This window comes from Chiloscyllium plagiosum, chromosome 9 (assembly GCF_004010195.1).
Source record: "Chiloscyllium plagiosum isolate BGI_BamShark_2017 chromosome 9, ASM401019v2, whole genome shotgun sequence".
Taxonomy (NCBI): domain Eukaryota; kingdom Metazoa; phylum Chordata; class Chondrichthyes; order Orectolobiformes; family Hemiscylliidae; genus Chiloscyllium; species Chiloscyllium plagiosum.
Window position 1 is genome coordinate 55,586,587 of NC_057718.1, and position 25,196 is coordinate 55,611,782.

A 25,196-nucleotide genomic window follows, 5' to 3' on the forward strand; every position below is an offset into this window, starting at 1 on the left:
TTTATTACAGTGTGGTCACTAAAGCAAACAGTCAATATTATCTATCATACTCCAACATTCATAATTATCACGAGATTAACAAGAATTAACACAGTAGCCAAACACCCAAAAGCTGCACATTAAATGGCAGACACAATGACATGTCCCATGAGTTTTCTTGCTACAGTGATTACTGAGTCAGAAAAAAGTCCTTTAAACTCTGTCTTCCTCATGTAGGATATTAGCTCCTGTCCTTCAACAATGTATTTTAGAATTTCCTACACCACTGGCTCCAACCTTCTTGTTACTTCTGCCTGCAAGAGATTGTAAGGCATTTGGATTCCAGTTCAGACTGCCTCAGCAACTGCTCACCCTACAGTTACTCAAACTCTTCTGAGACTGTGCCCCATTGGATTTCTTAGGCTGAATCCTAGGATCTAATTATCAATATAATCTCTGTTCTCAAGATGTACTGAGAAGACTTGGCTTCAGCTTTACTGATCTGACATTGTTCCCAGTTTTCTTGAGCTGTAGCTACCAAGCTGCACAGAACTGCCACTGTATTTTTGCTGTTACTCTCAAGACTCTTGCCTCTGGGATCCTACTGCTTCTCCAAACCAGAATAATCTAGTCACCTGGGCTTGCCTGTATGCCCAAAAGCACAGTCCTGAAGTTGGTTTTTGCCCCCTCTCAAAGGAAACCCAGAATGGAGCATGTGCAGTCCTTCCCCCTGTTGTATTCTGCACTTGTGCTGGAGCCCCATACCAAGCTCCTTGGATGCTGCCTGAACTGCTGTGCTCTTCCAGCACCACTAATCCAGAATCTGGTTTCCAGCATCTGCAGTCATTGTTTTTACCCCATACCAAGGCCTAGCCTCAACCCCAACACATACCAAGTAATGTTACAGGAAATGGATTCCCTCACAACATACATGAACCTTCTCTGGATATCAAAGCCCTTTAGAGCCCAGGGGTATCAGATGCAATCGGCAATCTCAGAGTCACAAAAGCATGCATGCACTCATGTATACACATGTATGCACACAGGCACACAGGAATTCCTGGCACTTTAATTTGTTTAAAGGTAGTGTAATCCAGTCACTTTTATGCATTTTGGCCTCCCCATCTGCTTTCCTGAGAACTGGCTCTGAAAGGCTGGACCATTTTGGGATTGAGATGAGAAGCCGTTACTTCACCTAGATGCCAGTGAGTCTTTGGAATTCTTTATTCCAGAGGGCTGTGAAAACACAATTATGTTCAAGACTGAGGTCAATAGATTGCTATATATTAAAGATATCAAACATATGGAAGTGTTGCAGTAAAATGGCATTGAAGTGGAAGGTGAATCTTGCCTTATTTGAATTGTGGAAACAGACTTGAAGGACCAAATGGCCAGTTCCTGCCCCTATTTTCTACGTGCCTATTGTGGCTATTGGCATCAGGGCCTGTTTGGCATTGGTAATTGGCTGGCTGTCCTGGCTGCAGATCCTTAATTGGTTTTTGCTGATATAATCCTAGCAGATGTCCTGCCATTCATCCATGTGTGCCACTGATGTACATTTTTCCTCGTGCCAGGCTGTTTGACCAATGTTTCAAGTTGACGACTCTTGTCAGACCAATCTTAAATCAGTGTTCTGACTCCCACACTACGCCATGCAAGCCTAGTTTAAGAGATCAGAGTCTTAGTCCTTAGAGACAAATGATGAAACTGCCTGACACTGAGGGAAGAAATACATTAAATAACAAAGCACATCATGGGTTGCCATCAGCTCTTCATTGTTAGTGTAGCTCTCACCTTCCTTTGTTTGTATTTTATTTTTCTTCATGCCCAGTCTGTATTTCATGCAACTTCCATCCAGTTTGTGTTTATCTCTACGTCTAATTTATGTTTCACTCTCTCCCTGCCCTGCGATGTGTCTGTCTCTTTTTCCCCCTCTTCGCCCAAGTTTGTAATTTTCTCTGTGTCCCTTCGATGTCTTTCTGTCTGTATTTCTTCAGTTTGTTTCTTTATTTCATTGTCCTTCTGCTTGTGTTGATCTTTGACTCTCACTCACTCCTTCAGTTGCTCTGAGTATTCAGAATGTGTCTGCATGATACTTGTCAGCCCTGTCAACAGTACATTCTGAATAATTCCTGGAATTGCCTCCCTAACAGCATTGTAGGTCAACCTACAGCAGCTGAACTGCAGCAATTCAAGGTGACCACTCACTCACCACTTCTCAAGGGCAACTAGTGACAGGCAATAAATGCTGGCCAGCCAGCAATGCCCACATCCCACAAATAAGTATAGAAAAATGTGGAGAACAACAAGCCTCAGAAGACTGATTGCAAGCCACAGTAGCCAAGTGTGCATGCGTAAGCTGCGCATATGGGAAGTAATTTTTCCAATTGATTTACCAGCAGCACTCAGGAGATCAATTGGCCATTCCAATAAAAGTTATGAACTCTGAGATGTACTATTGATTGCTGTTGCTGGATGCAGTATGAAAATTGCTACTATGATCTTGTGACACTCAACTATGCAGACTCATAAACGACTCAGTGAAGCTTAGGATTCCAGTCCAACAGGTTTCGCCTGGAGTATGTTTGGTTTTGCATGTCTTGACAGTTTTGTTTGGTCAATCTTGGCATCTGCATTACTGTTAATGATGGAAGGCAGCTAAAATTGGCTTTTTTCTACAATTTATTTTATTCAAGTGTATTAATAGCTGCAATCCTGTCTATTTAAGATTTCTATGATTTCTCTTGATGTTTGCAATTGCATACAAATTGTGAACTTTGATTAGGATTTATAGTCCTTAAATAATCTGTTTATACTTTTGGATGGTAATTCTAATGATATTTCTCAAAATTGGGCTCACCATAAAGAATATGAAATATTCCATTTGTTTGCAGATCTTTGATATTGCTTGGGATCCATATCAGCAAAATAGACTTGTTAGCTGTGGCGTGAAACATATTAAGGTAAATAAACTAAGTTTATTTTCTGCATATTATTTGTAAAAATACTTCTCAAGTAGCTGTTTTCATTGCAGTAGAACTTTCTTTGCTTACCTCTTCCAAAGACTTCAATGTTGTAAAACTGCAAAGCCAATAAATTAAAAAAACTTAGTATTTTGAAAGAACCCTGTCCTATCCCCATTTTAGTCCAATGTGGAAAACTCATGTTGAAATTCATTTGTCATAGTTTTGCTCACTCACCTAATCTTTGATATATCTTTGTAATTTTTGATAACTCAGACTGAGATTACAAGCAAACAACAAAAAAATGGTCTTATGGTTGGAAGAAACCATCCTGGGGAAAGAACAGTTCAATACCACAAGTCCATAGGATTGTATATGATATCTGCTTTTGCTTCTCAAGACCATCTTTGCTCTGATCTTCTTTCTGGATTCTTTCATTATTTTGCAGAAAGGATAGGGTCATTGGAACACTAATTATAAAGTTTCTTAAATACTGGGCAAAAGTAATAGTTTACAACAACTAACGGGAAAATATCTGGCTTTCCTCAGGCATCAGTTACTTTTATTTTAGGTAGATAGAGACATTAGAACCTGCTTCTTCTAGCCTGGAGGTCAACTCCCTCTATCATTCACATAAAGCAGCTGTTCAGCTGCTCATGAACCAATCAGTATGTTGTCACCAGGCTGATGACCACAACTGGTCACAAATGCAAAAACCAATCAGCAATCTGGCTAGCTAAATCTCATTCTGCACACACAACCCAGTGCCATGCTTGCTTAACTCCCATTCCCCAACTGCTTGCAAATTGGCAGCACTAACTCAACTCTTATTGAATTCCAATAATTTGTTTATAAATGTGCAGCAGTTCCTCCCTCAGTCCTTGGTTTAAAGCAGTCATTTCCCCAATTCAGTTCACAAGCAAAAATAAAAAAAAATTTTAAAATGCACTTTTGTACTCGAGAGTCAGAAGATGATTTACTCACTTTAAATTTCACAACCTCTGACCTATTCTTGTACTCGTAATATCCATATAGATGTTCCAATTATATTTTTGCTCAATGGCTGTTGAGGATGAATATTCAGCAATAATAAAACCTTTGACTTTGAAACTGAGGTGATTAGACTCTTTGTTTTTGGAGATAGTTATATCCTTGCATTTAAGTGGTATGAATGTTACTTGCTGTTTACAATCACAACCCTCAATTTTGGGATTGCTACAAATGGGCAGGGTCTGCTTCATTATCTGAGAAATTCTGAATGGAACTGAGCACTCTGCAATCATCAGTGAACAACTCAACTTTTGATCTTATCACGAAGGAGAGGTCATTAATGAAGGAGCTAAAGATGGTTGTCCTGGACAGTAGCTTGTGGAATTTTTGTGTAAGTGTTCTGGGACTGAGTTGATTGGCCTCCAACAGCTACAACATCTTTCCTTTGTGGTGGATATGGCTCCAGTCTGTGAAGAGGTTCAATTTTACTCGTCCTCCTTGATGTCACCTTTGATCAAATGCTGGCATAATGTAAGGAATGGTCACCAATGCTGTAATGTGGTCATCAATAAAGTGACATTGCACAACCCAAACTGAGCATTGATGAAAAAGTAATTATTGAGTAAGTGCCACTTGATGGTACTGTTGTCAACACCTTTCATAGCTTGGTTTGTGGTGAGAAGGCCACTATCTGACTGCCTGTCAGATCCTTCATGCATTCCTGGTTCTCTGTGTGCCACTGCTCGCTGTCCTCGAAGCAACTGCAATGGTGAAGAGATGATGTCACTCAATCACCTTCTGGAAAAAAAAACCTTTGTAAGGAAGGTAGAAAGAGATGCAATGATTTTTGTTAAGGTTAATCCCGAGCAGCTTCATGATGCAGGACTCTGTGCTCTACAGGCTTTCCCCTGGATGCACGCCAGACAGCCATCAAATGGAGAACCATTAACTTGGTGAAAGACAATCTTTGGTCTGCTCGAAATTTGTTGGTCTTCACGTGTAAAGAGTTGACCTCGACCAAGCATTGCAGACTGGCACATTCCAAGGTTTAGGACTACTTGCTGAGGAATTCACTAAAGCTACAGCTGCCACTAAGATGCAGTGGAAAAAGACCGCCATCTAGAGTCCTTCTGCCAAAGTAAAACAACTCCTTCAATTGTCAGACCCTCTTGGTGTCTGAAAATGAATATAAGTAGTTACCTACATAAATATGAAACAGTAGAAAAGCTCTGAGAAATGTCAAATTTTCCAATATTTGTTTTCTTTTCTCTGCAAATACTCTACAAAACCTATTTAGGAGATTTTTTTATCAACTTACAGATGATACTTATGAATAGTGAATTTTTGAAATTAAAGTAATTGTTGTCAACATCTTTCATTATTTTGTGATGATTAAGAATGGAGACCGTATTGGCTGGTTTAGTTAGTCCTCATTTTGTGGAGAGGGCATACCTAGACATTTTTCTACTTTGTTGGGTAGATAGACGTTTTGTATCAGTATGAACAGCTTGGCCAGATGAGCCCCACTAGTGTGAAATTTTTAACACTTGAGCTGCAATGTTGCCAGGCCTATGAACTTGTTATATTCATGCTCCAATGATTTTCAATATCACCTGAAGTGATACCAATTGCTTGGGATTAGCATCTGTGATGATGAGGACTCAGTAGCAGGCTAAGATCAATAACCTACTCAGTGATCATGGCTGTAGGTAGTTGTAAATGTTACATCCCTGTTCTTTACACTTGTGCTGAGTTTCACTGATTGTTTGTGTAAAAGCGTTCCTATATGATTGGAAGTAACAAAACTTGTTCACGTCAATTTGTTGGGTAGTGAGTTAACTTTGCCTATAACAAGCTGCATCTTTTATTGTAGCTTCAGGAGGTTGACACTTTTTTTATTTTTCCTGACATCTCTTTTAATCATGGCTTGATGGTCATAGTAGGATGAGGGATATGGCAGGCTTTGAAGTTGTAAAATGCAGTTTTTCTGCACTGATGGTCCATTGATGCTTCATGAATATCCAGTTTTGTGCTGGTAGATTAATTCTGAATGTTTCACATTTGGCACGATGTGTTGACACACAAGACAAGATTAACCTCAGTATGAAGACAAAATATTGGATGGGAATTTTTCACTCCCTAGAGTATTGTGAGCAATGGCAAGAAATATGGGAAAATATAATGAAAATAAAACTGTTAAGAAAAAACATTTTCTCTCCACCGAAGGTTTTACAGTGAGCTCAAAGTCTCACAAATGAGCAATGACTATCTTACTTCCTCGCATTTGTATGCTAGTAATAGCCAAATTTGCCTCATTTTTGTGCAACTTTTAATTCTTCTCTTTCAGTGCAAGTTGGAAACTACAAACCACCAGTCTGATCACACCATATTGTTTTCAGATCAACTCTCACACCACTTCAGCCCCTCCGGACTTGACTTTGAAGCTTAGGGCCATATATGACTTGCATGTTTCTGCCAGGTCACTACATGAAAGGAAACACACCCATGTTGGGTGATTACACAGGATGCATCCTACGGCTCTTTAGCTCCATTCTTACTGCTTGTTCATTTTGTATTGAATTGGAAGCTGTCAGCCTCTGTGGCTTGTATTTTTTTTAACGCAAAGGGAGATGCAGCAACTTGTCATGGTTTGGAGGACCATAAGATCAAGGGAATGGACATGTTGCTGTACAGCACCATGCTGTGTTAATGTCATACCTATAGCATATGCCAGCAGCTTACACAGTAAACACAGTGCATGTGCTTTCAACGGATAATCATGTGTGAAAGTCAGAGGGAACTAGCCTTTGGTGGAGTCACGGGGTACAATAGTCCGGTGGGGTACTGCAGCAGTCAGTTAAGGGACCCATCTTCAGTACCTAATAATGTGACAAAGGGAGAGATTGAGTATTGTGGAAATGACTGTAAGTACAATTAGCAGTTATACATGAATAGGAGAGTTGTTAGTGAGGTGTCCCAAGTGAGGGAGCTGAAAGTGCACCAGGCAGAAATAATTGGTAGTTTGAGAGAATGAAGTGGGTGACGGTTGTTGAGTGGACTGGTACATACAGTAATGAGAATTATAGTCCATAAGTCTTGGTGGGTTGAATGTGCAGTGGCAGAGTTTGAATGAGTGGTGGCCCTGTAAGTAAGAGTTAGCAGACACAAGATGTTAGCACTTAGAGTCATAGAGATGTACAGCATGGAAACAGACCCTTCGGTCCAACTCGCCCATGCCGACCAAATATCCCAACTCAGTCTAGTTCCACCTGCCAGCACCTGGCCCATATCTCTCCAAACCCTTCTTATTCATGTACCATCCAGATGCCTCTTAAATGTTGCAATTGTACTAGCCTCCACCACTTCCTCTGGCATCTCATTCCATACATGTACCACCCTCTGTGTGAAAACATTGCCCTGTAGGTCTCTTTTATATCTTTCCCCTCTCACCCTAAACCTATGCCCTCTAGTTCTGGACTCACTAGAACTAGAACTTTACCCACCCCAGGGAAAAAACTTTGTCTATTTATCCTATCCATGCCCGTCACAATTTTATAAACCTCTATAAGACCTCCGAAGTTCCAGGGAAAACAGCCCTAGCCTATTCAACCTCTCCCTATAGCTCAAATCCTCCAACCCTGGCAACATACTTGTAAATCTTTTCTGAAATTGTAGAGACCATTAACCTCCTACCTGCACTACTATATGTTACATTTTACCTGGAACACTGCCCTGAACCCAGGTTGCTATCTTGGAGTAGGCTGGCTAAGTCTGAAGGCAAGCCCTTCTTTGCCAGTCAGCAGGGTGAAACACTGCTGTCCTTTTCCATTGCCCTATCTGTCTGCACCTTCAGGTCCCTACCAGCAAACTGAGGAGGAGCTGACATGCCTTCCTGGGCCATTTCCTTTGGGATATGATACACGGTCGCAGTGTGAAAGGCAGCCCCTGGCAGGCAGTATCTGAAATGTTGCAAATCTGGGTTTTAAATATGGCACCAGCAGCATAAATGTAAACTCTTGGCAGTGGCATCTAAGTATGACTTTTCTGCCACTTGAATCTATGGGATAGGTGCCAAAGACGGCAGTTGCAAAATTAATAAGATCTAGAGTGAAAGATTGTGTAAAAAATATCATGGACCATGGTGGTCTGAATGTGATGTGTTTCACTTGGGGGAAGCAAATACTTTGTCAATAAATGGTAATATTTAGTCCATTGTATCTACAAGTGCTGTGCAGTGATCAGTCCTACCAATAGATAGATACATCTGCAACAAGTGGCTTGACAATGGTGAGATCAAATAGACTTTTCCCTCATGTTGCAGCTGATACCGACTGTATCCAAAAGATGTCCTTCAAGGTTTGGTCAGTTCCGTCAATTGTGATACTACTGAGCCACTTTTGAAGTGCCTCACCCAAATTACAGTTTTTGCCCTTGCTACTATTTGTGTTTTTTCTGAAGGTGTTCAAAATGAAGGAATATTGATTTATCTGTCGAGGGAGGTGGTTTGTGATAATCAATATGTGGTTTTCTTGTGCATTTTGACATAATACCCTGATACTACATGGTGTTAGAATTAATGATGAACACATCCAGTTCCCTACCTCCTGAATATAGGGACTTGGCAGTTGGTCAGTGAATGAGTCACAGAAATAGGGGAGAGTGCAGTTGGAAATAGCAAGAGGCAGCAAGCCACTCCATACAGGATGAAGGCCAGAGGGATGCAGAGGTGTAGAAATGACAGCCAGGACTCAGACAAGTGGCTCACTGGACAGCACAAGCACAAATCAATACAGATGCCTATTGACCGGTCACACCAATGATGACAATTATGACAGAAAAGGTGTGTATGTCCTGGTGGACACAGTTGTTTTACATTAATGCTGTTTCATCTTTGGACCTGTTCTTCTACGTTTCTCTTTGCTCCTCTAATTACCCTTTTACTATGTCTCCATTTTCCTGTAATTATCTCCTTGGCCTTAATTCTGCCGATTTATTCTTATTGGTTTCACTTTTCATTTGTTTGTTGATCAGGTCAGGGTCATATTTGTTAATCCCAAGAAACAACCAGTTAAGTGGGGAGTGCACACTTTCTGGCTGGACAGTGCAGTTTTTCAGGATCTTACCATTCCAGAGCTGGTCTTGGATTGGTCCAAAGTTATAGCATCTTGTATTGTCAACCGAAGCACTCCAGAATCCAGTGATGCTTTCTGTTTGTGACGGTGCTGGATAGCCAAGCAGAAAAAGAAACTAGATGAGTGGGTTTCCATGATTTGAAATTGTCATCTTTAAAAAGAAGACAATAAATATTAAGAATACATTCTTTGAAAAAATGTAGGGGATAAAACAGATAAGTGGATATTGAAGTAGAGATTATAAAAGGAAATTAAATATATGTTTTTTATTAAAAAAGGAAGATAATGGAAATATACGTAGCAGTAATTAAAGAAATAGCATACATGATATCTGTCACTTCTGTTGCTGTGAAAACAACAATTTAATTGAAAATGTTGATTTATTTTAAAATGTGTAGACTTATGAAGTTTTGTTTCCCTTTTCATGTTACAGTTCTGGACATTATGTGGGAATGCACTAACACCCAAAAGGGGAATCTTTGGTAAAACTGGTGACCTACAGACCATTCTGTGTTTAGCATGTGCTAAAGATGAAACTACATACTCTGGTGCATTAAATGGTGATATTTATGTCTGGAAAGGGCTAAATTTGGTCCGCACAATTCAAGGAGCTCATGGAGTAAGTAAATCTGATATACAGTACATAGTTTTTTCTCTCTCTCTTATTTTAACATTAATATATTTTATCAATGAGTTTAGTTGTTCTAATCACAAAGTAAATGTTTTATATCTTCATGAACATATCAAAATATTTTTTAACTTTTGAGATTCAAATTATTATGTTTGTTTGCTTCTCCCCACCTACATACGTGTAGTTGTTTGCTGTTCAAAATGTATACGGTGCTGGAGTAGCATGAAACTGTTTCTGCAGATGAGTACAGAATAACTGAATGTCAAGAAAAAGTCCTATTTGCATGTGCTATCACAGTAAGCAGTATTCTAAATGTTGTTTGACAGCTGAAAATGTGCTTAGAGTAAAAGTAAGGCATGGAAAATTTGAATTTAAATCATTTAGTCTAAAATTAATTTCCTCCATTACTAATTGGTGCATAATTCAGGTATTTTTCTTAATTTTATCATCTGTAAAAAGACTTGTGTTAACCATTATATATTGAAATTGGAGGGGGTCAATTAACTCAGATGACTAATAATGTCAACAACATGCATCCAATCCCTCTTGGCTGAGGTAGTTCTTGGGGCCTACGTTCTTGCTTGCCTCAAAGTTAGTAACTCTCAGTGTAATGTAGCAAGGGGTATTTGGATACTCCTTGCCTTTGAGACCATGCAAGAGCAACCAAAGGAGTTAAGGCAGAAGTTTACATCCATCTAATTCTTTAGTTTGGGTTTAGCTGTAAAAAGACCTTTTAAAACCACCCATGGTTTGGACATAGCTGAATACCAAGGAATATACCACTACAACTACTAAAATAATTGATTTCATTTTAAAATGCATTGATAAAGCAGATTGTATTTCAGTACGAAAATATCTTTCACAAGTGTCAATGTTTGCCTGCAATACCCAGCATGCCTGCGTGCAATAAGCATCACTCTTAAATGCCTGTCATGCATCATATGTGAAAAGCTATATTTTGGCCTTTGACCCAGATTGTTGCCATGGCAGAGAGCCCCTTTGACAAGATGAATATAGTAGAAGACTTCAGATATCTGAAGTGTTGCCTTACAATAATAAGTGGAATGGAGTATAAAGGAAGAAATAGTGAGAGCCTATGAGAAAACTGCAATTGAAATCAGGAGGGTTATAATCTACATCTCAAGTGAAAAAATTAGATGGGCAAAAGTGGCCTACTTGAGGATTTCATAGCCAAAACAGAAATTGCTGGACAAACTCAGCAGGTCTGGCAGTACTTTTGGAGATAGTACCTGTTCTGAATTTGGATGGATCTCCAGCATCTATAGTTCTTTGTTTCATAATGTATTATCCAATGTTGGTATTCCCTGTCACCATCAATATTCCTTCAAAATTGCTGTTAATATTTTTTTACATACCATTATATTTGTAATAGCATCTAAGTCTTTATGCAGTGTTTGAATTGAATCTTTCTGTTTAGAACACATTCTTATATATTGTTTATTAGTCTTCAGGCTTTCTGCTGTGTTACAATATGACCATAATGGGTTTATATTTTTTGTGCTCATGCTGGTATTTAATAAGTGTGCATTAATTGTTGATTTACACATTATTGCATTCTTCCACATTAATAACTGCATGTAATATTCAAATGCAGTGATGGCTTCTTCCAACAAATCTATTTCCACCTTGTCATCTTCATGCACTTAATGAAACTGTAGGCTCCCGATACCAGAAATCATATTGATGGAACCTCATACTAAGCTATCTGTTATTACTGAATCATCAACGGTGCCTATGGATACATTTGTCTAAATATTGATGATTTACCATCCAAACTGTTGATATTTCATCATCTTGAGCCAACATGAATGTGTACTTTTTTAAAGAAATGCTTGCAATTCTACACTCTCCAAACTTGGCTGCCTACAGTGTCACCCTTAAACCTCTATCCAAAGCAATTTAGTGAAAGAAATCATAAATTGATACTGAAAACTTAATTAACATTGTGAGAAGTGCAATTTTGATACCTATACAATTTTCTCTTTCTTTCCCCATTTCATTGAAATTGTGCCTACCAGCCAGTTGATAAACCCATCCCTTACTCTCTCAGTCCGTCTCCACTCATTTCACTTGAACTCTAACCATATCCTTCTTTCTGTTCCTTTCTTCCACTCCTTTATTCTCCTTCTTATACACTATTGATCCAATTTGCTCCTTCTTCCCTCTCTTAATCTTCATCCTATTTATATATCTTTATCTTATTATTTATTGGAAGGGGAATTGAGTTTCAGAGCCACAAGGTCATGCTTCAGCTGTACAAGACCCTGGTAAGGCCACACCTGGAGTATTGCGTGCAGTTCTGGTCACCACATTATAGGAAGGATGTGGAAGCTTTGGAAAGGGTTCAGAGGAGATTTACTAGGATGTTGCCTGGTATGGAAGGGAGGTCCAACGAGGAAAGGCTGAGGGAACTGAGGCTGTTTTCGTTGGAGAGAAGGTTGAAAGGTGACTTAATCGAGACATATAAGATAATCAGAGGGTTAGATAGGGTGGACAGTGAGAGCCTTTTTCCTCGTGAAGGCTAACATGAGGGGACATAGATTTAGGACAGATATTAGCTGTAGTTTCTTCACTCAGAGTAGTAGGGGCATAGAACGGCCTGCCTGCAACAGTAGTAGACTCGCCGACGTTAAGGTCATTTAAATGGGCATTGGACATTCATATGAATAATAATGGAATGGTGTAGGATAGATGGGCATCAAATTATTTTCACAGGTTGGTGTAACATTGAGGGCTGAAGAGACTGTACTGCGCTGTAGCATTATACATTCTGTAGCAATATCCCATAAACATGCCCTTGGCAGAGGCAAATTCAGTAAAATAGATTGTCTCATAAGCAATTCTAGCAGCAGGAAGAGAACCCAAGCTTTTAGCTGTAAAAGAGAGGAATGACAGCTTCCATGCCCAGCTTCATGACCCTCTATAACAAAATCCCGGTTTTGTGGAAGTTCGACCCCACCCCTTCATGCTGCTTCCATTATTCCAACCATTTAAAAAAAAACAAGAATTCACAAGCTGTTTACTTTATTGGCTTGGAACAGTTTGCTTGCCACCTCCATCTCAACTTCTCTTCATAATAAAACCAGGACAAAATACACTTCTTAAAGCCCTTATATCATCACATCCATTCTTGAGTACATTTGTAAATCAATCATATGCAAATCGGAACACAATATAATGCAAACTAAAATATCAGTTTGTAAGTATGAGTAAATGTCTGTTCTTTAAAATTAACATTAATGTTGAATCTCTTTCATAAGTGCAAGCGTTTGTAAGTCGGACGTTCATAAATCGGGGACTTACTGTCAAAGTGCAACCTTTGACTCAGACACCTTATTGAAGTGTAGGGCCTTGAAATGTAGCTGTGCCATACTAAAAGATCTTCTTAGCCCCAGGTATGATAGACAAGATGTTCACTATAGCCAGTATTAACTGCTCATTACTAATTCTCCTAGAAATAGTGGTAGTGAATTATCTTCTTGAATCGCTAAGTTCCTTGAGGTTTTGAGACACCCACAGTTCTACTAAAAATGGAGTTTCAGAATTTTGAGTTGATAAAGTGTGGCAATGGAAAAAGCTTTTTCCAGCTCCACACTTTATCGACTCTGACTTGTCCAACATCTGTAGTCCTCACTATCTCCAAGTTTAAAATTTTGAGCCAATAACAATGAAGATAATGGTGATATCACTCCTCTAGAATTCACTAGAGAGGAAGAAAAGGACAACAAACTCCCATTCCTAGATGTGATGGTACAGAGAACACCAAATGGAGAATTCACCACAAAGGTATACAGGAAAGCCACACACACAAACCAAGTGCTAAACTACAAAAACAACCATCCCAACACACACAAAAGAAGTTGCATCAAGACACTGTTCAAAAGGGCCACAACACACTGCAGTACACCAGAACTGCAAAAAGAGGAAGAAGAACACCTATACAATGTATTCACCAAAAACGGATACCCCCGCAATTTCATCAACAGATGCCCAAGGGAAAGACAACAGAATGACGTCATGCCACAACTCAAAGGACTAGCCACAGTACCATGCATCAAAAACATTTCTGAACTGACAGCCAGACTACTGCGACCACTAGGACTCATAACAGCACACAAACCAACAGCCACTCTCAGACAACAACTCACCAGGACGAAGGACCCGATACCCAGCATAAGCAAAACCAATGTAGTGTACAAAATCCCATGCAAGGACTGCACAAAACACTACATAGGACAAACAGGAAGACAGCTAACGATCCGCATCCATGAACACCAACTAGCCACAAAACGACATGACCAGCTATCCTTAGTAGCAACACACTCAGATGACAAGCAACATGAATTCGACTGGGACAACACTACTATTATAGGACAAGCCAAACAGAGAACAGCCAGGGAATTCCTAGAGGCATGGCACTCATTCACAGATTCAATCAATAAGCACATCGACCTGGACCCAATATACTGGCCACTGCAGCGGACAGCTGGAACTAACAACCAGAAGCGGCAGATACAAATCAATATAAATGCTGGAGGAAACATCACAGAAGCGCTTCACAGGAGGCTCCCAAGCAATGAGGATGTCACCTAGACAGGGGACGAAACGTCTGCAACACAAATTCCCAGCTCGGCGAACAGAACCACAACAAGATGGACATTGCTTTGCTCTTTCAGCTGCAAAATTGATGTTCATGTTACCACACATGTTTCTGAACTCATTATTGACAATAGAAGGGCATTTGCCAGCTGACTATTTTTGACTCAAACATTGTAAATTTTCTTCTGGAGAGAAGAAGTTCAAAATGGATTCATTTTCTGCTAACAATTCATTCCTTGGTTGATAAAAATCCCCTTTATCTATTTTAAGAATATTGGTCAGATTTTTTCATGTTCAAGATGTGATAATTTGAAATATTTATTTGGTTTGTACTTGAAATAATTTTAATCTTTCATCTTTTCTTGATTCAATTCTAAATTAATTTAATGTAGTTCCCTTTGAATGGTATCAATATCTTCTTGCTTTGGATTTCCACTATTTTGTCTAACACTTCCCCTTCGATTTTGCTGGACTTGTAAAGACTCACCTGACTTTTTAAAATTGTCAGATGTGACTCTGATTCAGAAGTTACGCACCCATTTCTGAGTCACTGTTTTTGCTGATAGTGGAGCCTCCCGATGGCTCAATCACTTTTTCTGAGGTTGCTTTCCACATGATTCCTGAGCCTGTATTCCAGCACTTACTTATGGGCACAATTTCAGCTCTTGTGCAGACAATTAGATTCACTAAGCTGTAATTGCCCTTCACTTTTCTGAAACCCTAATTTCCAAGCTGCACAGAGCTGTAATTGGTTTGCAGGGTGATTTCTGAGCCCTAGCACTTCCTAACAATGTAATCAGCAATCTTTTGTTGCTGTATCAGCCCTCAATCACCCAGGACTTTTTTGAGTTCTAACTGTGCAAAATAAGCAAATGACATCACTTTCCTGCTTGGTGCCTCTTTCTCTGTGTCTCTCCTAGAGGCCTCCTCTATCACAGGAATCACTTTTTGTGTGGTGCCATGCTGGTGCTGTGATTTTCTTGCTGCAACATCCATGTGGTTGCCCTCTTGTCCAAAATGGCTGACTCTTCAGCTTTGGAGAGAAAGCTAGAACAATTGCATGCATTGGCTGAGAGGCTGCAATGCTCTGTGCATGGTCAGAAACATTCAACCTGCCATGAAATGGAGTCCTTAGTTTCCACCCATGAGTAAGGTATATCAGGTTGATAATGGTGTTCGGTCCTAGGATGTTGCCTTGAAAAGTGAGATTTTGAGCATTTAAGTTTTTCTGAAAAATCAAAATAAATTGATGACTGAGTTCATGAATTATTATTTCAAGCAAGCATTTGATAATTATTTAGTGTAACTTATGTTACTGGCAATCCAGAGGTCTTGAGTAATGATTTGAAAATATGATTCCAAGTCCAGGGAGTCCAAAACTAAAGGTCATTTAAGGTGAGAGTGGAAAGATTTAAAAGGCACCTAAGTGGCAACTGTTTCACCCAGTGGGTGAGTGTGTATGGAATGAGCTACCAGAGGAAGTGATGGAGGCTGGTGGGTTGGGATATCTAGCCGGCATGGACAAGTTGGACACAAAGGCACTGTTTCCATGCTTTCCATTTCTATGACTCTATGACTCTAATTACAGCATTTAACAGGCATCTAGATGGGTACATGATTAGGAAGAATTTAGAGGGATATGGGTCAAATGCTGGCGAATGGGACATTTAGACTGTCTGGTCGGCATGGATGAGCTGGACCGAAGGATCTGTTTCTGTGCTATACTCCTCTATGACTAATTAAATAAATTTGTTAGCATTTCCAAAGAGATCGATAAGCTTATAAAAACAGTTTCGTACTTCTTCTGTTAGCTGACTGTCAAAATTTCATACTTTAAACTCTTTGCTGTAAGAAATTGTTTAAAAAAATCATTGAGTAATCATAAATAGCAAACAGAGTAGGAATATGTGAGTCATTTTTTGGTTTGCAGGCTTTGCTTAAGGGGTACGACAACAATTGATGCTTGACCCCAGCTATTCATAGTCCATAACAATGACTTGGATATGGGGATTGAATGTAATATTTACAAGTTTGCAGAGGTGGATATGAGCATTGTGAGGAAGACACATGTTTCAATGAAATTCTGAGAAGTTAAATAAGTTGGCACTATCCATTTGGTAGGAAAAATGGTGAGAAACTGAAGACTGTTGAACTTCAAAGTGACTGGGTGTCCTTGTTCATCAGTCTTTGAAATTTCACGTGGAAGTATAGCAAGCAATTAAGAATCCAAATATTATGATGGCCTTTTTACCAAAAACATTTCCATGTAGAAGTAAAGATATGGAACCACAGGAAATGGATGAGATACTAAATGAGTATTCCGCGTCAGTGGACTGTGGAGAAGGATATGGAAGCTAGATAACATGGGGAAATTAACAAGTGATATCTTGAAACATGTCCATATTACAGGAAAGATTCTGAACATCTTAAAATAATAATGGTGGCTAAATTTTACGACCTGACCAGATTTATCCCAAAACTTTGTGGGAAGCTCGGGAAGAGATTCCTGGGCTCCTTGCTGAGGTATTTGTATCATTGATAGCCATAGGTGAAATATTGGAAGACTGGAGGTTGGCTAATGTGGTGTCATTATTTAAGAAAGGTGATAAGGAAAAGTCCGGGAACTATAGGTTGATAAGCCTGACGTCAGTGGTGAGTGAGTTGTTGGAGAGGATTCTGAGGGACAGAATTTACATGCATTTAGAAAGTGACTGATTAGGGAGAGTCAACATGGCTTTGTGTGTGGGAAATAGTGTCTCACTAACTTGATTGAGTTTTTTGAAGAAATGACAAAGAAGATTGATGAAGGCAGAGCAGTAGATGCTGTTTGCATGAACTTCAGCAAGATGTTCGACAAGGTTCCACATAGTCAACAGTTAGTAAGGTTAGATCACATGGAATGCAGGATGGGTTAGCCAACTGGATATAAAATTGGCTTGAAGGTAGGAGACAGAGGGTGGTGATGAAGGATTGTTTTTCCTGACTGGAGCAGTGTGACCCGGTGGTATGCTGCAAACACTAATACTGGGTCCGCTACTTTACATGATTTACTTAAATGATTTGGATGTGAATAAAGGAGGTATGTTTAGTAAGTTTGCAGATGACCCCAGAATAGGTGATATAGTGGATAGTGAAAAACATTGCCTCAGAGTACAATGGCACCTTCATCAGATGGATCGATGGGCCAAGGAGTGGCAGATAGAGTTTAATTAAGACAAATGTGAGGTGTGTTTTGGTAAGGTTAATTGGGGCAGGACCAATACACTTAATGGTAGGGTCTTGGGGAATTTTGCTGAGCAAAGGAACCTAGGGGTGCAGGTACATAGTTCCTTGAAAGTGGAGTCATAGGTAGTCAAGGTGGTGAAGAAGGCATTTGGCACACTTGCCTTCATTGGTCAGTGCATTGAGTATATGAGTTGGGATGTCATATTGCGGCTGTACAGCACATTGGTTAGGTCACTTTTAGAATACCATGTACAATTCTGTCTCCCTGCTACAAGAAAGATGTTAAACTTGAAAGGATTAAAAAAAGATTTACAAGGATGTTGCCAGGATTGGAAGGTTTGAGCTATAGGGAGAGGTTGAATAGACTGGAGTTATTTTTTCCCTGGAGTGTTGGAGTCTGAAGAGTGACCTTTATAGAGGTTTATAAAATCATGAGGGGTATGGATAGGGTGAAAAGCCAAGTTCTTTTTCCCAGGGTAGGGGAGTTTAAACCTGTGCCCTCCATTTTTGAGGTGAGAGGAGAAAAAATTAAAAAGGACCTGAGGGACAACTTTCTTACACAGAGGGTGGTGTATGTATGGAGGATATGGTGGAGACTGGTACAGTTACAACATTTAAAAGGCATCTGGATGGGTACATGAATAGAAACGGTTTAGAAGGATGTGGGTCAAAATCTGGCAATTTGGACTAATCAATTTAGGAAGTCTGGTCGGCTTGGATGAGTTGGACCGAAGAGTGTGTTTCTCTGCGGTATGACTCTTTGACTCTATGTCTTATTGCAATTATATAAATCCTGAGGCCGTATCTGGAGTAAGGTGTGCAGTTTTGGTCTCCTTATTTAAGAAAATTATATTTGCCATAGAGGATTCAACAAAGTAATTCCTGATTTCTGAGGCATTGACCGATGAAGAAAGATTAAATAGATTTCATTAAATATTAATTAAATTAGCCTATATTCCCTGGGGTTTAAAGAATGAAAGATGATCTCATTCAAAGTGAATGTGGAAGGACAGTTCACCTGACTGGAAACTGGGAAGTTTGGGGGAGGTGTTCTAGTGCCTGGGAACATAGTCACAAAATGAAGAAGCTATTTGTGACTGACAGCAGGATGAATTTATTCACTCAGAGAATGATGTATTTTTAGAGTTCTGTGCTTCTGACGGAAGAGCAATTATTTGGTATATTCAGAATTCAGTTTGATGGAATTCTAAATGTTAAGAAGTTCAGAGATATAAGAATGGGGCAGGAAAATACAATAGCATCAAAGTGAAAGATCAACCATGATCTAATTAAATGACAGCTCGATGGGCTGAATAGTCTACTTTGTTTTTCTGTTTATACTATATTCTTTTACTAGGCAACTAATGTTTTAACTATAGAAAGTGACATCCCCCTTGTGTACCTACCATCATCTCAGTCTCCAGAGAATTGTAGACCTATTAGCAACTTGTTCAGTGTAATCCATAACTTCTAATCTGATCTAGTATTTGCATTTTGCCAAATAGTAATATTGAGTCAAGTAGCTAGATGCTTTCCTTGGCTTTTGAAAAATTGTTAAATCCAACAAAGCAGGGAAGAAGCTCCAATGATTCCTGAAGAAGGGCATGTGCCCGAAACGTCGAATCTTCTGTTCCCTAGATGCTGCCTGACCTGCTGTGCTGTTCCAGCAATAAAGTTTCACCAATGATTCTTCACCCTTGGATACATCAGGATGAATCTCCTAGAATCCTTAAATGGCTTTCGCTTAAACTAAATGCTGTCCCACATCTGACTGTGGTGGTCATAAACTCAAGCAGCCTTTTCTTCCTCTTCTTCTGGTGGTAACGGTATCGAGGCTGCATCCGTCTTCGACTCTGAGGTTTCCTTGACGAAAGACGGATGCAGAGAACCCATGATTTCTGACAGCCTTTCTGGCTGTTCTGATGGATCAGGTATGTTTTTCTCCTGGCCTGTTTGCACAGTAGCAGCTTTCAGGTGATCTGCATGTTTGTTCAGGACTGCATCATCTATCCAAACTTTATATGTCACAGGACCTGACCTCGTGTCAATCTCGCCTCGTATCCATGCCGGGCCATTTCTGTAGTTCCAGCACCAACTTCATCCCTGAAGTAAACTCTTTCTCTCTCTCTCTCTCTCTCTCTCTCTCTCTCTCTCTCTCTCTCTCTCTCACTTTGAGGAGGTTTGTGGCTGGCATTGGAGTTCCAGATGCTGTTTCAACCTCCCTACCAAGGTCCAGAGTCTTCTCCTTTTCAGCAACTCTGCTGGGGCTATCCCTGTAGTTGTGTGAGAGATGGTCCGATAATCAAACAGGAATCGGGCAATTTGGTATCGGGTGGAGCTGTTGGTGTTTCTTTAATCCTGCTTTGAATGTTTGGACTACTCTTTCTGCCAGACCTTTGGACAATGAATGCCATTCAACTTTAGGAAATACTTGAATTCCCTGCTGGTAAATGATGTATCTTTGTCCTTGACCAATGCTCTGGGAGTCCCTGGGCATCTTTGTACTATGAATGATGCTCACAGTTTTTCATTCAACTTCACTGAGTTTGCTAAATGAACTTTATGCACAGCTAACCACTTTGGGCATCCAGAATAACCAGGAACATTGAGCCCATGAAAGGACTGTACGGTAACATAAATCCAGGGTTTACCCGGTCACGCCCACAAATGTGTAGGTGCTGCTGGTGGTCATTTTTGTTCTTGCTGGCACTGTGGCCACTGAATCACCGTAGTTGCCAATCCTGTCCACCAGACGTAACTTCTTGCTGACATCTTGAAGGGTTTTAATATCTGCTGCCTCAGGGAAGCTTCTCATAACTGAAAATGTTGTGGGTCCACAACCAGTCATAAGATTACTCATTGGGGCAGATGAAAAGCAATATCACTTGCCAGGAAAAAATATTGCATTCTTTCCACATACTGGGCCCAGTCATTGATGGCAAGATCAAACAAGTCAAGCTTCCCAAATAATGGCATGATGCTAAAAATGCTTACCCAAGTTCAAAGACAACTATTGCAAGCAAATCTTCTTAAGGCATGTACAATTTTCTCTAAATTGAAATAACTGCACAGAGACTCATCCCCAAAGAGACGGCACTTTCCAGAATAAACTGGTTAAAATCCTATCCACTTTAAGAGCTAACTTACGTTTTCCTCGCTATGTATAATTCAAGTAACATTTTCCATCTGTCCTGCTACCCTTAACGTGTGCATTAATATCTACGTTGTGCATTAAACAGTTTATCTTGGCAACATATGATGTTTAGTGTCTAGTAATCAGATATAAGTAATGGTTAAGAATTAAAATGCAATGTTACCTCCTTGAATACAGGAGAAGAAGGGACACCCAGGGACAGATTGAATTGCTTCATGCCCCTCCTACCTACTGCTGTATAAAGCTCATTGACAAGCAACAGAAGATAGGTCTGAGTGCCTATCCATTGACCAGTGAGTGTCTATTGGACTTATCTTACAAAGACAATAGCTTTTCCCGGGAGTAAATTGAGTGCATACATGCTGGAGCCATGACAGCACTGAATTTGGATGGACTTCTCCACTTTTTGGGCAAGGCTGTGCTTGGCTCAGACATCTCTAAAAAAACATTTTCTTGCTCTCCGGCTGGTTTATTTCAGTTTTAACTAGAGGTTAGTCTTCAGCATATGTCTGGTTTTAGCCGTCCCTATATAGTCTTCCTGTTCTGGACCTCGGCTTTCATATTTTCCAACAGCTGCTGACATGTGTCTGTGATGTGAATATGAATGGGTAGCCACTGAGATCATGGTCTCTGTGCTGGTGAGGGTGAGTGATTGATGATCGTAGTGTTCTGTCTCATCACCCTCAGAGGTAGCGTTGAAACTTGCAGCCTGCCTCTTCTGTTTCTCTTGACTGCAAGGGTTTGTACTGGAGAACATAAAGACTTTTTCTCACTTGGATAATTGAAATCCTGGACTCTCCATCAATGCAGGATGGTCTACCTTCCTCCCCAGGGTCCCAGGTTCGATTCCAGCCTCGGGCGATTGCCTTTGTGGAGGTTGCACATTCTCCCCATGTCTGCGTGTGTTTCCTCCTGGTGCTCCGGTTTCCACCCACAATCCAAAAATGTGCAGGTCAGGTGAATTGGCCATGCCAAATTGCTCATAGTATTAGGTGAATTAGTCAGAGGGAAATGGGACTGGGTGGGTTACTCTTCGGCGGGTCGGTGTGGACTTGTTAGGCCGAAAGGCCTGTTTCCACACTGTAGGGAATCTAATCTAATTCCGCAACCACCTGTTCTGTACAAATCAATATTCTGATGTCTCGGAGACCTCTAACTATCTACAACCGCTTGCTACTGTTATGAGATTTTTTTTCCAACAGGCAGAAAGAAGAATTGCATACCACCCCGGCAGGTGCATAACTGCTTTGTGTGTGTATGTTCATGCTCTCCCTATTAAGTCTTTCACCCATGAAGTGTCTGCAACTACTATACCTTCATATATTAATTGGCTGCCACACATGCACTCCATGTGAATACTGAGATATACAACCCAAATTTTTGTTTAGCATCCCTCTACATTTGTGCACTTGCATTGCTTAATGCAATTATGTGTATCACTTCGTAGTGATTATACAGTGCCACTTCATCTAAAAAACCACAGGAGGCACCCAGTATTGCTTTTGGACTCTACAGCTACTAATCCTGCTGCCATCTTTATCTAGATTGCCTTGGTTTGGAGGGATAGCCTTCTGCTGGGAAACATGACCTTCCTCTGTAATAACTGCACAGAGGCCGGTGTTCCGTCATCAAGTCATCTTTATTTACAGGGAAGTCCTTGACACTGATCCAGCTTTCCCCAGAGTGAATGCAATCTCTGATAGTCCTGTTCTTTTTTTTTCCTGTTTATATTATTTTATTAAACAATTACAAAACAGTTTATAAGAAACAGTTAACATTTACAGCTGTATACAACAGCAATTTTACAAGGGAGAGGAGCAGCAAAGCCAGGCCCCAAACCCTACCGTTCAACCAGTTTACAGGGAGATGAGGACAAACCTCAAATCCCAGTTCCACATATAAAAGACAGCGACAATGACATTGTACATGAGACAATACTGTTACGTACAAAAGTGCAGACAATACAGACCCAGCAAGCCCCCATCCCTCCCACCTTCCGACCACTCTAAGGCAGCCTGCTCCTACACACCTTCCAGCTCTCGGTCCACCCCATGCCTCTTCCAGTTCTCGGTCCGCCCTGACACACCTTTCAACCACCTCTCGGGCATCCTGACCCAGTACCCACCCGGGGTGACATAGTCCTGTTCTTATCTGTCAGCCAAGGCTTCTTGATTGGATTGTTAATCTAGTCCATTAGGGAACTGCTAGTCTATGAGGTCCACCTGACTGCCCTTGTTACAATCACTGAACCCAGAAAAACATGCTGGAGAACCTGCAAGAAGACATTGGCTGAACTGAAGGGGCTCTTTTCAGAACCAGTTTGCAAAAATTTGGTAGGGTCACATCAGGTGATTCGGATCAACTTATGGGGATGGAAGTAACAGGCATTTCAGGGATCCAGGGGACAATTCAGAGGAATAGATGAACAACAGTTTCACTCAGAAAAAACCCTCAAAATTTGGCAGACCAATGTTACTAGATGGCAGGAAGAAGTGGATGCTGTTTAAATTTGTGAGGCAAAGTGGGGCTGACCACTTCCTGCCATACCCCACACATTCGCTGAACTGAAGGGCCTTTTATCAGCATTCAGACTGTTGACTGTGGCCTTCAGTTTTGAATAGTTATTTGGTTAGTTGCCATGTGATCGTGACTGGTCAACCATCTGCTGACAAACTGAAGTAAGACACACTTCTCGTTCCACCATCAGAACCCCAAAGGTAGAGTCATCGAGATGTACAGCACAAAACAGACCCATCCATGCTGACTAGATAACCTAAATGAATCTATCCCATTTGTCACCACTTGGCCCATATCCCTCTTAAATCCTTCCTAATCATATACTGTCCAGATGCCTTTTAAATGGTGTAATTGTGATACTAGAATAAAGTTTCACCGATTGCCTCCAAGCATAAACGTTTTCTTAGTAAAATAATCTAAGCCCTCCTTTGATAAGCGGACAAGGGGGCTGCAGTGGTAGTTTGGCACACTGAACTGTACAATGCTGAAGCTAGGCACTAACTCACGGACTCCTCTTCCTACTGCCCCCTCGAATATGACCTCACCTCCCATCACCAAACCATCATCTCTCAGACAGGACACAACCTTATCACCTCAGCGATCTCCTATCTACAGCTTCCAGCCCCCAGAACCTCGCACCATCCAGTCCTACATCTTACCCAAAATTCACAAACCTGACTGCCCCGGTCGACCCATTGTCTCTGCTTGCTCCTGCTACACGAAACTTATGTCCTGATATCTTTACACTGTCCTGTCCCCCTTAGTCCAGGAACTTCCTATATATATTCGGGCCACCACTCATGTACTCCACCTCCAACATGAGTTAGAGTCATAGAGTCATAGCGATGTACAGAATGGAAATAGACCCTTGCCGTCCATGCCGACCAGATATCCCAACCCAATCTAGTCTCACCTGCCAGCAACCGGCCCATATCCCTCCAAGCCCTTCCTACTCATATACCCATCCAACTGCCTCTTAAATGTTACAATTGTACCAGCCTCCACCATTTCCTCTGGCAGCTCATTCCATACACGTACCACTCTCTGCGTGAAAAAGTTGCCCCACGGGTCTCTTTTATATCTTTTCTCTCCCACCCTAAACCTATGCCGTCTAGTTCTGGACTCCCCAACCTCAGGGAAAAGACTTTGCCTATTTACACGATCCATGCCCCTCATAATTTTGTAAACCTCTATAAGGTCACCTCGCAGCCTCCGACGCTCCAGGGAAAACAGCCCCAGCCTGTTTAGCCTCTCCCTAAAACTCAAATCCTCCAACCCTGGCAACATCCTTGTAAATCTTTTCTGAACCCTTTCAAGTTTCACAACATCTTTCCAATAGGAAGGAAACCAGAATTGCATGCAATATTCCAACAGTGGCCTAACCAATGTCCTGTACAGCCGCAACATGACCTCCCAACTCCTGTACTCAACACTCTGACCAATCAAGGAATGTATACCAAATGCTTTCTTCACTATCCTATCCACCTGCGACTCCACTTTCAAGGAGTATTGTACAGAGGTCAAGATTTTGCTGAAAGGGTTGAATATAATACGACTTGAGGACTTTTCAGGAGAGTGAGTCAGTGATGAACTACTGCTGCATGAATCACCTTGACAGGTCATCATAGCAATCTCCACAATGTATTTGAACCTGCACTCCAAGGTCTGTTTGTTCAGCAACACTCCCTAGGACTTTACCATTAAGTGTATAAGTCCTGCTAAGATTTGCTTTCCCAAAATGCAGCACCTCGCATTTATCTGAATTAAACTCCATCTGCCACTTCTCAGCCCATTGGCCCATCTGGTTCAGATCCTGTTGTGATCTGAGGTAACCCTCTTCATTGTCCACTACAATTCCAATTTTGGTGTCTTCTGCAAACTTACTAACTGTACCGCTTATGCTCGCATCCAAATCATTTATGTAAATGACAAAAAGTAGAGGACCCAGCACTGATCCTGTGGCACTCCACTGGTCACAGGCCTCC

General features: G+C 40.7%; 1 protein-coding gene across 5 annotated transcripts in view; it reads left to right on the plus strand.

Moving 5' to 3' along the window:
• Positions 1-25,196, plus strand: part of LOC122552872 (echinoderm microtubule-associated protein-like 6) — a 525,254-nt gene that overhangs the window by 59,866 nt on the left and 440,192 nt on the right. For all 5 annotated transcript variants that reach the window (XM_043695963.1, XM_043695964.1, XM_043695965.1 and 2 more), the window contains exons 4-5: positions 2,874-2,942; positions 9,498-9,683. In XM_043695963.1, the coding sequence (XP_043551898.1) occupies positions 2,874-2,942; positions 9,498-9,683 (255 nt within the window). The remainder of the gene's footprint in view (positions 1-2,873; positions 2,943-9,497; positions 9,684-25,196) is intronic.